The following is a 12,443-nucleotide window of genomic DNA, read 5'->3' as shown; positions in this document are numbered from 1 at the left end:
CATAAAAATGAATTGCTGATACATGCTACAATATGGATGAACCTTGAAGAGATTAGGCTAAGTAAAAGAAGCCAAACACACAAGGCCACCTGTCATATGATTCTGATTATACGAAATGTCCAGAACAGAAATAGAGACAGAAAGCAGATCAGTGGTTGTCAGGGGCTGGAGTAAGGGGGAATGTGGAGTGCTTGCAAATAAGTATGGAATATCTTTTGGGGCTGATAAAAATGTTCTGTAATTAGATAATGGTGATGGTTACACAACCTTCTGAAAATACCCAATGAACTACACTTTAAAAGCGTGAATTTTATGAAATGTGAATTATATCTCAGTTAAAAAATATAATGAGTCAACCTAAATATCCATCAATAGGGGATGTTAAATGAACTATGGTAGAATGTGCTGTGGAGATATTGTGCAGAGGGTCCAAACAATGGGGTAGACCTTTATGTATTGATATTGAAGGATGCCCAAGACACTATTAAATGGTAACAGCAAGTTTCAGAACATAGAACAACATGCACAACATGGTCGTATTTGTGTAAATACACACAGATAAAATGAATATGAACAGATACACTCAACGGATACGCTTTGGGTGGGACTGGATGGGAATCGATGGGAACTTTTGTCTATCTACATTACATACTATTTTAAACAATAAGAATGTATTCTTGGATTGTTTGAAAATAAATTTTAAAAAAGGGGAAAAATGTAGTGAACTAAAAATGGCTTAAGTCAGTCTTACCATCAAATATTTTCAATGTTTGTCTGCTGTTTATGTTCTACCCATGTTGCTATATGACAACTCCCGTTTGTGCATTGCTTCATAGTAAACAAAGCTTTGACATGTAAAAAACCAAAAAGCACAAAACTAAAAACTCTCTTGGCAGGAATATTCCAGGCTCTGTCACAGGTTGTTTGATTTCTTTTTCACTCTAAAGTGACACCTAACATTTCCTGCCAAGAATGTTCTTAGTTTGGTCCTCCTTTCTTTAAAATGCTTTCTTTTAGTAATTTGGGTGGGTTCATACTACTGTAGATGAAAAGGTAGATTGTGACTAGTTGATTATTTTTAAAACAAAATAATGTAACATCAAGGAAGAACATTTTACTCAGAAGTTCTAAGAAGAGACATTAGGACGTTTTTGAGACCGAGTGATGTTGATTTCAAGGTCTATTAAGACATTAAAAAGTAATTTCCCTGATGTATGAATATTCACCTTTAAACAGAAAAGTCCTTATTCTTACAAATCCTTAAGGGTCATTCTGTTACAGTACAGTACAGGCTAGAACTTGTGCTGCAAGAGTTTCATGTGACTTATAGACACAGCAAAATCTCCAAAAGGTAAAATAAATGGTCAATGATTCTATCATCTCTTTAATGTAAATTTAAACTCAAAACCTAAGATCCCCCTAGACCAATCCTTAGTATCAGATGTACTCTACTTTTTCCTGACGCCTTGCCAATATAATTCACTATTGGTTTAGTCACGATTTGACTGTGGAGTTTTGTTTGCAATATGATAAATATGGCCGTGTGGGAGCAATTTTATTCTTATAGGAGAGGGAGACAGAAAAAGGGGATTTAACATTTATACTTCCTTATGCAGACATGAGCCACCGCCAAAGTGAAGCTGTGGGTCTCAGGCTTGCAGAGGACTCAGAAGCAGCCTGGGAGAAGACATCCTCTACCCCACAGGAGTAAGAGATTGGGGTGCTTAGTGGGAATCTACTGGAATTTCCTTGGAAAAAGTGTTTGTGAATTTTGAGAAGAAAAGCTGAAGGAAGCCACTGGTCTTCATTAACAGCTTGTGTTAAGATTTTTCTCACATACTGAAAAGCACAGATAAGACCACGTGGTTTCATCAGCAGCAGTAGTCTGTAATGTGGATGCTTAGCAGAAGATCGAAACAGTGACTATCCACGTCTTCTGGACTTTCTCTATAACCAAATCCAAATGCTCCAACAAGCAGCCCCAAATGAATATTCAGCTATTTTAATATTGAATAGTTAGACAAAAATGAAAATGGCATTGAAGCTTATACAGCACTTTAATAAATGCTACAATATATACCATTTTACAGCATAAATTACTGTACAGAATTGGCCTATTTAAAATCTTCTTCGATTCTGGAAACAATTCTAAGACCAATTCCTATAAGAGAAGATGAAGGCCCTGTGATTTGTTTTTGTGGCTGCTGAAACTGGATCACTAGAGATAAGCATGGACCCAAGTTGCTGATGGTTTCCCTAAGACCGAGACGCAGAATTTGAAATGGTGTTTGATGTGTCACACAAGGCCTTTGATGTCAGAATATTGAATTAGAGTTGCCAGCTCCATGAGTAAACATCCTAGACGACATAAGAAAGTGGTGGAATTTTAAATTCCTGCTCTAAGTTGGAGGGACTTTAAACTTGATCCGACAGACTGGAGTACATCTACGCCTCCTCATGCTATTCAACCTCGTGCTGTCACTCTGGAAAGCTTTACCTAAATATTTGGGATTCACACCAGATAAGGTGTCTTGCTCCTGTAGAAAGGGTGCTGGAATTGGTTTGGCCTTGAATCAGGCTCGATCTTTCAGGCTCTGCTCTCTTGTTCTGAAGAAAGACTAGAAAAAGCATTTCCAGGGAGTATGAAATGCAGAGTTCCTTCTGAATGAGTATTTCATGATTATTTTGGTTAAGCTCAAAGCACTGATTTAGGGGCACAAGGAAACCCTGTGTTTAAATAATAAGATTTTAGATAAAAGCTAAAAACTTCAATTCACCATTTAGGACCTTGTATGAAACATTCAGATCTCAGGTCAGATGTCTGGGGCTCAATGTTCGGTCTCTAGTTGGGGCTGACTGATTTCTCTCACCTCGTACACTGGTTAAGGTTTAGCCTACCATGAAGAGATTATGTAGAGGCAACCACCTAACCCACGAGAGAAAAACATCCATTTCCTAAAGAGAGGTTTCCTCTTTCCTGGGGTTCATGATGTACCCAGGTCCCTTATGACAGATCACCTTCCTCAGGGACAAACCTCCCGGGGCAGCTGTCCTCCACCCCTGGGCCCCAAACCAAAAAGTTACCATCAGAGGCACAAGACCCATGTGACGAGACTACGTGGGCGCAGGAAATGGGGCTGCCATACCAGAGTGCCAGAAACATAGCATCCAACAGGCAAGTTATTTTCTCATAGTAGCCGGCACACATTGGAGGCTTTGACGCTATAGTCCTTCTTTCCCTTTCCACCTGGACGCCCCTGATTCCTGAAGGCCAGGACTGGATGAGAAAAAGGGCGGTGGGATTGTACCAGAAACATAGGAGTACTTGGAAGCCTGCTACTCGCTACCCCCCGGCCCCTCGTTGGCCTATTAGAGCTCTGCCTACAGGCAGGACAGGCTCGAAGTGGTAACAACAAAGGCTGAGGAGCTCCCTGTCGCCCTCTTGTCCCACAGAGGGGCCTGTGTCTACCTTGCTGTCATCCTCTTAGTCCTCTAGAACGTCAGGGCTGGGCTAGAGTGCCATCTCCTATGCCACACACCTCTGCATATTGGTACCTGCAGATGCAGTGTCTTTCCGTTGCCTCTCTTCTGACAGTGATGCTTAACTGTGACAAACAGGGTCTCAAGATGCTTGCCCCAATCTGCTGATCCTTGTGCTCTCTCAGCGAGGTAGTCAGATGTTTGAGTTACTTCACATGGAGGAAACTGAGGCATAGAGAATTTTATTCAAGGGTCAGGTGCAGCAGGCAATGGAGCGTGTTTGGGTGCCCCAATCATTTCCCTTAATTCTCATCTCCAACGAGCTCTAATATTGAATCTTTGTTTCCTTGAAGCCCCCACTGCCTCTAATGGCTGTTCTTCCAAAAGGTCAACATACTAAATCTGATTTAGAGAACTTAGAAGGTGAGGCTGCAAAAGTGTCTATTCCTAAGGATCAGTGCCTCATACTTTAGGCTTTGTGATTGCTAACGCTGTAGGATGAGGGTAACAGAGATGACTCAAAGAATATTCTTTAAAAAGTCTCATGGAAGATGGCACACATCGGAGGCTTGGACGCAATGGCTACTGGGAAAGAATGCTGACCTTTGGGTACTGTAAGCAGAATGCTGTGTTAAGTGTCCTCTCTTTGTTCATCTGGGCATCTCAAAATAAAGAGATGGTAAATACTGGGAAAAAACCAGTTTTGTTTTAAGAGAACTAAAAAAAGGGTTGCAGCACAATATGGAAACTAGAATTTTGTAATTATTTTTCTAACCAAACAGCATTGTTTGAAAATCCTAAACATTGCTTTCTCTTTATTTTACAACTTATTTGGGTAGCAATATTCTCTGATGAGCAAACAAGTCCTTGGTTCAGCTTTTCAGGCCTCATCATCACTTCTTGATACCTAAAGATAAATGCTGATCCTTGTGTTGACTTGCAGTAAGTACCGTGAATTTATCCCTCAGATCAGCGTGTTTAAAATTGGCTGTAAGAAGTGAATTTTCAAAGAAATGCATGGGGATTTTTTCCCCCTGATTCCCATTAGTGTAAGAGCTGTGAATCTAAATCCCCCTGCAGCCAACCCAAAAATTTAGCCCCTGCTGCCCTAGAATGCCAATTAAATAATAAAAACCAAACCCATGGTCAGATGTAATTAGTTTGAGAACAAGAGTTTTATAATTTTCTTATGCCAAGCAAACGAAGTGACCTCTGATGACAAATATAGAATCCTTTAGTTTGGGCAAAGAGAATACAAATCTCAAGACTTAACGTCTCTTGCGCTATTTGTCAGGAAGCTGTGATATGGAAATGTTATGCTCTGCTGGGAATGTGAAAATGAAGAAATAAATGCTGGCTCCAAATTGCTGGAAACGCAGTTCATGTGGTTGTTGCTTTTTTCCTTCATTAAAAAAAAGTCTCCAGTTGATCCAGGTTTCATCAGAAATGTGTTACTTCTTAAAAAAGAGGATTCTGATAAGAACAGACTTCAGCTGAGTAGTAGGCAAAACTGCATAAGAGAAAGATAGTTGAAAGACTGCTGGACATTTCTTAGCCCAGACCATCTGGGAATGAGCATCAAAAGGGTGGTTGCTGGAGTAAGTTTAGCCAAGACCTGGTCCCAGCCATCTTTGGGGAGAGGCGGCCTCCATGATGACATGGAAGTAGGATTCTGCTTAATGCAAGGCATTTTTGAATCTAAGGATATGGGCTGGGTAAAGTGAAGTAATTGGTTTGTTTCTATTGCTGCTTCTGCCTCCTGCTTTAGTTTAGTTGGGGAGGAGAGGAATGAAAAAGGAGGAAGATAAGATTAAAAATGAAGTTAACAAGAAAACCCTCTGGTCTAGTATTTCCGCCTGTTAGTTGAAAATTCTCTTATTTTCATATACCAAATATTGCAAACATTCCACCATGTTTGTTTGGGTTGGGAAAACCTGGCACACACAAGTCAGGGAACTAACTTGTGTCATTAAGGAATGTCGAGTAGAACAGTGTCCCAGGGCCACTGGTTGGACAGGCATCTGTGCAGTCATTGGCGTGAACTCCTCACACCTCCTAGTCACTGTTTGCTGGGCTGCTGGGTGTAGTCTCGCACACACACACATGCATATGTGTGTATGTGGGCTGGGAAATGGGAAAGACAAGTAGTATAGTTATAATGAAGAAAAACATACTTTTTTTCTTCCCATGAAAAATATCAGACTTGGTAATGATAATCCTTGGAGCTATGTTAAAAAAAATCATGAAACAACAAGGTCCCTTCCAAAGAGATATGAACTGGGGGCCAGAATACTTACTTGAATGTCTTTTGATTCTGAAGTTTCTTTGTAAAAATATTTCTTTGTAAAAATTGGTGGATGTTTTTTACGTACAACTCGGTTTCTCTCATTTACAACATAAATCATTTAATGTAACGTTTGCAACCTTAGGAAGGTAGACATATTTAATCCAAGTCAGCTTATAAATTCCAATTTCACATGGATTAAGAACTGCAGATAAATTAAGTCACAATAATATCCTGTACATGCATTAAGGCTGGTGACTGCTAAAGTCTCTCGGGTATCCACAAACAGGAAATCACACAGATTACTGGGTCTGAAGAGTGTTTACATTATTAAAAAAAATCTTGCTTTTTTTTTTTTGGTGATACAGATTTCAACAGTAACTCTGGAAAACTGTGAAAAATGTTATTTAAAAATATATATGTATATACTACTGCACAGTTTCAAAGATGTGATAAATAATGTTGGCTGCACTGATCAATTTTATAACAATTACTGCACTTCCAAGGTGAAGCGAACACGCAGTGACTTACACTCACTATTAGGCACGAGTAATAGCCTTCAGGCATACTACAGTTTTATGGTAGCCGTATTGTACATATATATTTTTAAATGTATGCATTTCTTCAAACTGTGTACATGATGTATGGGATGTCAGGAACGCACACTTCACTGTTATATAATATACACACCATTGCTGTACACACCAGGATGAGTTTTAGTTCAGGAAGTCTCGCCGCATTGCGTTCCATGTGTTCAATCTAGTACACAATTTGTCAACTCTTCAGACTGTTTTTCTAGTACATTCCTCTTTAGATAGTGGGTCCGAGTTTCCATTTGCAATGTGGAAATATCCAGACATATCTGTTTGGCCAAACCTCTCTTTTCCAGGCACAATTCTGCACATAAGTCTGATCTGTGTAGAGTAGTAACAAATTCCATTTTTTTTTAAATCAGGAATGTATTTGGGTTACTTTCTTTGAAAGGTATCTCTAATGTTGTGATAAAGATGGCATCTGTTCAGGTCATGGAAGGATAAGGTCAGGTGAACTTGTGTTGAACTTCTGAGGAAATAATATGTTTTCAAATAGAAAGAAATGATAACAGACATATATTGAAATGGAAGAACTTCTAGAAGGATATACACCAATCTGAGCAGTGGTTGTCTCTAGGGTGTGGGACTTACTACTTTCTACTTTCTACATTTCTGTATTGTCTGAATTTTTACAATGAGCATGTATTGCATTTATAACCAGAAAACACGAGAGACATGTCTACTTTGAACAAAATTAAATAAAAGGGACAGTTATGAATTACTTTCACAAGCAACAATGGAAGACAGTTCCTTACCTATATCATCTGCATCCAAGTAAACAAAAACTTCTGCCCCAATGCGCTCTACTGATGAGATGAAAGATGGTGAGAGGAAATGCATGCTCTGACCATCCCCAAAATGACCAGTGTCATTTTGTTGGGAGACATGGGTCACCAAAGCGCTGAGAAAATGTCACTGGTACAGTCAGCCAGAGGCTACTGTGCATTTAGATGGGGTTTCTCAAGATGGCACATCACGTGGATACCACACAAGGCCTGCAGCTTTAAAGGACAGCAAAACACCCTGGGGACGTATGACGGATCCTGAGGGTCATCCCTTTATGTGAGAGTTTGAATGTCTCATCAGCAAGAGTAAGCAGAACTAAGTCTTGGTCCTCCAAGAAAACTGTTCACGATTTAAGTTAGACTCAAATCTGCAACATCAAATAATGGGATCATGAACTCTGCTGACAGCAACTGGTGAAAGGGATGTGAGAAGCACCTCAGTTGGATAAATGCACATTGGAAATTCTGTTAAAAGTTCAAGATGCTTGAAGGCCAAAGCCATATGCAAATTTCAAAAAAGAAAAACCCTTCACTTGCTCATTTTAAATTAATTTCAGGCCACCAAAGCTGTTCAATCATTTGTATAGTTTTGAATCAGCGCTTAGAGCTAGGAAACTACAGCAATCTTATTTCTCACCTATAGATCAGGTTAACAAAGATGTTACCAAGCCAATCAGACTGTCAGTGAGAGCATACATCAGTATCTATTATCAATGTTTTATACCACCATCACCTTAAAAACAGATTGCTCCACAGATCAGATCATCTGTCTTTCTCAGAGTGTCCTGGTAGAATTTTGTCAAGTGAGAGGCCTCGAGGACATTATTTTTGTTTTTAAAGTGTGGCAAGGTGTATCTTTTCTTTTTTCAGATTTTCTTTTTAACCAATTTTTTTTTAAAAAAAATCCAAATATATTTAACAAAACTAAATCTAGGGCATGGCAAAAGACTATAAAAGAAACAACTTTCAGACAAAAACTGTAAGCAAGATATCAAAAAACTAAAATGTAAACTTAATTAAAAAAAAAGAATCGAAGGCAAGACATAAAAATAGATGCACAGGATGTCGGCGTGATGGTTTGTCACTGCCACCCAAACAGCACTGCAACCACCGCAGGAATCACTTGCCCTGCTCAGTAAGCAATTTGCTAATCAAAGCCATAAACGTAGCCCCCAGTTCAAAATGAGTTAAAGTGGCAAATATGCATGAAGAGTGAGAGAATTAGGCAGTATCGTGATAGCAAATAGTTCTCAGCCTGATAAGCAACAAATACAGACTCCTAGTGAAGAGGCGTTCTAGGTAATGTCCTAATTTGGCCAAGAAAATTTGAACAAAAGCTATTGTGGAAAGAAAAGACTTGAAAAATATTGGTCGACAAATGCCATGTGGCTCTACAGCCACCATGTCACAGTGGCAGGAAAAAGAAACACATGTGCTGGGCAGGCTTGTCATTAATTGTGCAGAAGTTTTCAGATCCTAACCCAACTCCAGAACGCAGTGTCATTGCTTTAATGTTAGTTCGCTTTCAAAGACACTGAATTCTTACCAAATCTCAGTGCCCTTATCATACTATTTTGGGGCAGGGCAGGGCAGGCCAGTGGGAGTTGATCCATTTGCTTACAAAGTGTTTAGCTGATAATAAAGTTGGATGGAAGGTCGGGTATTTGATGAAAGGCAGGGTATTTGGTAACATGCAACCTAGTAAGTGTCCAGCACAAAAATAACTGACTTATTTTCATTATTCAATTACCCATTAATACACATGATCAAAAAATAATTGGGAAATAGTATATTAATACTGAACGTAATTAATAATATAAGAACTAGGCTCATCCTAACTGGCAGTCAAGCTTTTGGTGTGCTGCATTGCACCTGGTTAACTAACCCATGAGATTTTAGTTGAACGTTCTAAGTCATGGTTTAGCTTTGAAATAGAAAGTGTGTATGTATGTGTGTGTGTGTGTGATTTTGTGTGTGTATGTGTGTAAGCATATTTTCTTTAATTAGAAAATACTGATCACCTTGTCTAGTCAGGGATTATGGAAACTAGACAAAGAAAATGTGTTCTAAGAAGCTGTGTGTCTTACACACATACACAGACAGCTTCTTCTACACCCACACATACAAACACACGTGCCCTGGGAAAAGACCATTGTTCGATGCTGAGAAAATGTTCGCCGCAGTTTGATGAACGCTGTGGCTGGAGATTTCAGTAGCACAGTGTCCCGAAACATGGATTGGACTGTGGAGACAGGAGCACAGTCCAGCTCAAGGGTGAGGTCCCTATGATAGGTGGGTGCTGTTCCTCAGCCAGTGCAGGCCTTGCTGGGAGTACTGGACCAGGTGCTCCATGCTGCTGTGGAGGGTTACAGGCCCCATGAGAAGATCCAGGTCATTGAAGAATTCTAGGGGACAGAGAGAGTCATTAGAGTGCCGCACATACTAAGAATGCTACCTGAGAGACCTGTGTGACTTAAGACAAAAACCCGTTAGTGGTCTATGCAAATCAAGCATTCTCGGTTCTCTCACATGACCTTGGCAGTCACCTGAATGGAATGACACCCAAAGGTGGAGAACTCACCTATATCTAAATAGTCATTCTGGTTGGCCAGTTTTAATTCAAATGAATTTAAACCAAACAGCAAAGAAAACTGACTTCCCCAGACTGCATTCTCCTCATGCAGCAATGCTTCCCACGCTGAAGGTGGGTGATGGCTCTGTCGCCCCCTATCTGGGACTCGGCTATGGCATGTGTTGTGTCCCTGGTGTGAGTCCAGGCTCCTGGGGGCTGATCAGAGATGGTTTGGAAACATCTCTGCCAAAGTCGCCTTGTCCTTGGACATCCTCTGGTTTGCCTCCATTCATCATTTGTGAGGTGCCAAGGCGGCCTGCCAGGCACAGGATGAGAAACATCCAGGCATAGGAGGGCAGAGGCCATAGCTCAGTGGCCAATCAATTCATGTGGCTGCTAAGCCACCATAACTGGATCACTGGGCAACACTTATTCAAAGGAAGCGAAGGGAGCTTTTCAAAGGAGCTTATATATGTGCCGGATAAGGTCCTGCTGGGAAGGCAGAGAGGGGTTAGAGAAGACTCCAGTTCCAGGTGGCTAGGAAAGTGGCCCAGCCACCTCAGGAATCTGAGAGTAGAAAAGGAAGGAGGAACCGGCTGGGGAAACAATGCTGACTTCACACTGGGTGTGTGGCACTGAGCCCTCTGGTAGGGGATACCTAGTGGGGAGCTGGCAGTGCCAGCTGGAGCCTGTACTGCTCAGAGTCTCCCAAACTGACCACGTAAAATTTTATACATTTGTCCCTGCTGTTTTGTCCACGCGTGATAGCCGCCCCACTCTGTCTCAGCTATTCAACTACTATTTGCTTTTCAAAATCTGTTCCATGCCGCCTTTCCATTGGATTTTCAGGGTTACCACCTCTGGGCTGCATGTCACATACTTTCTGGCTTTATTATCAATTTCATGTACTCAGGACATTTGCATATCTGTGCCATAAATTCCTCATCTTATCGTGGACTTCCTGGTCTTGTCTTTAGAGGCTTACGTTATCATGGGAACAAAATTTGCATTTAATGGCTTAAAAGTGACCTCAGATTTGTACTCTCACCCGTTACTGGAGGGAGAGTAATAAACTGGTACAATCTTATTGGAGAAAAGTTAATATATATCAAGATATGTAACAATACATATCAAAAGAATCTATACCTGTTGGCCCCAAAATTCTACTACAACTCCCTCCTATGAAAATAGTAAAAAAGATGATGATGATTTATATAAATTAACGTTATTCGTTAAAGTAGAAAAAATTGGAAGTAACTTAAATGTCCAACAACAGGGGAAAGGTTCGAGAAACTTTATGAATGCACAACCACTATTATGACAACATTACAGAACCATCATACAGGGTATTTTTGAACTAGTTAGTGACATGGGAAAAACCTGATAGAACGTTAAATGAAAAAGACCAGATATAACACTGTATATATACTATGATCTTATTTTGGTAAACATCATGCATTTTAGAGGAGACTGAAAGAAACTTCAGTAGAATATGAACAGTAATTATATCTTGGTGATAAGATTACTGTTGATATAAAAATGTTTTCTCTATAGTTTTCTGTACTTTATAAATTCCTTTTAGAATCAGTAAAAACAAGCATTTAAAAAGTAACATAGCTTACTGCTATATGTTAAACATCCTCTTTTCAGTTGTAAGCAGCTATCACTTAAATAGCTAGTAACATTTATACTCGTTAATTAATCAATCAATATTTCAGATCTCCAACTGTGTTCTAGGTACTGTGCAAAGTAGAATAAAATAGAACTGTTATCTTCAAGATGCTTACTGCCTAAAGGGAAAAACATATGTGTATATATCCATAGCTGTATCTGCATTTACATCTATTTACATCACATGGATCTATATCATCTCTACCTCTACCTCTAATCTTCCACAGTGAAGATAAAGGTAGATAAAGGCATAGTGAAAGAGGTCAGGAAAAGTTTCATGCAGTAGGTGACAGCTTCTACGACTTCTTCAGTGAATGATGAAACTTGTTTGATGATGCCCAAGGGTCAAGCTGTCTCCCTGAGCTGTGGCTGAACCATGCGCACACTCCTCGGGGGCACACACACCTCTGTTCTCCTTGGCCAGGTTGTCCGCCATCTCCCAGTAGTCGTAGCTGTGGAGAATGCTGTTGGTGATGCTGACGTGATTGGCGGCCATCTGGTGGATGCGCTGTGGGATGCTGATGATGGTCGAAGGGGACAAGGCATTGGCATGGGGGAGGCCCCCCTGAGATCCCACGGAGCTGGTTGGGGAGGGGCTGGGCGACATGGGGGATGAGGTCCCTGTGCTCCTGGAAGGGGAGAGCACAGGAAAACAAAGGTTGGCACCACCACGTGTGGTGGGGGGGGGCCCTCAGGGCACTGTATGCAAAGCAGCACAGTGCCCTGCTCAAGCAGTGTCTCATTTATCACCTTTACTTTGGAAAAATGAACTTACTTTCCACTGGCCCCCCATGGAGATGGGGCTTGGGCTGCTTTAGATGAATTCTGCAAGAAAATAAAAACATGGGCAATGAGTCATCTGCTTAAGTTTGAAGAGCCGACAATAACAGGTGATGGATGAGAGAAGTAATGGCAGACACTACAGATAAAATGCAGATTCTGGAGACCTGGTCTGGGAAGTCACAATTCTGGGGCCCTCTCTGGAATCTGGGTGTGGGCAGCTGTGGGGCCCTTTGGTTTGCACACCAAATTCTATGTATCAAATTACGAATCCTGAG

The 12,443-nt window shown here is 40.7% G+C and overlaps 1 protein-coding gene across 1 annotated transcript in view; it reads right to left on the bottom strand.

Annotated features, from left to right (window-relative positions):
• Window positions 1–5,896: 5,896 nt before the first annotated feature.
• The window catches only part of AFF3 (AF4/FMR2 family member 3), a 397,189-nt gene continuing 390,642 nt past the window's right edge, over window positions 5,897–12,443 (bottom strand). Inside the window, exons 21-23 of the mRNA XM_015592714.2 lie at window positions 12,161–12,210; window positions 11,791–12,014; window positions 5,897–9,547 (exon numbers count right to left, since the gene is read on the bottom strand). Coding sequence (XP_015448200.1) covers window positions 9,426–9,547; window positions 11,791–12,014; window positions 12,161–12,210 — 396 coding nt within the window. The 3' untranslated portion in view covers window positions 5,897–9,425. The remainder of the gene's footprint in view (window positions 9,548–11,790; window positions 12,015–12,160; window positions 12,211–12,443) is intronic.

This window comes from Pteropus alecto, unplaced genomic scaffold (genome assembly GCF_000325575.1).
Source record: "Pteropus alecto unplaced genomic scaffold, ASM32557v1 scaffold186, whole genome shotgun sequence".
Taxonomy (NCBI): domain Eukaryota; kingdom Metazoa; phylum Chordata; class Mammalia; order Chiroptera; family Pteropodidae; genus Pteropus; species Pteropus alecto.
Note: the sequence above shows the minus strand (reverse complement) of the source record. Positions and strands in the feature narration are given on the sequence as shown.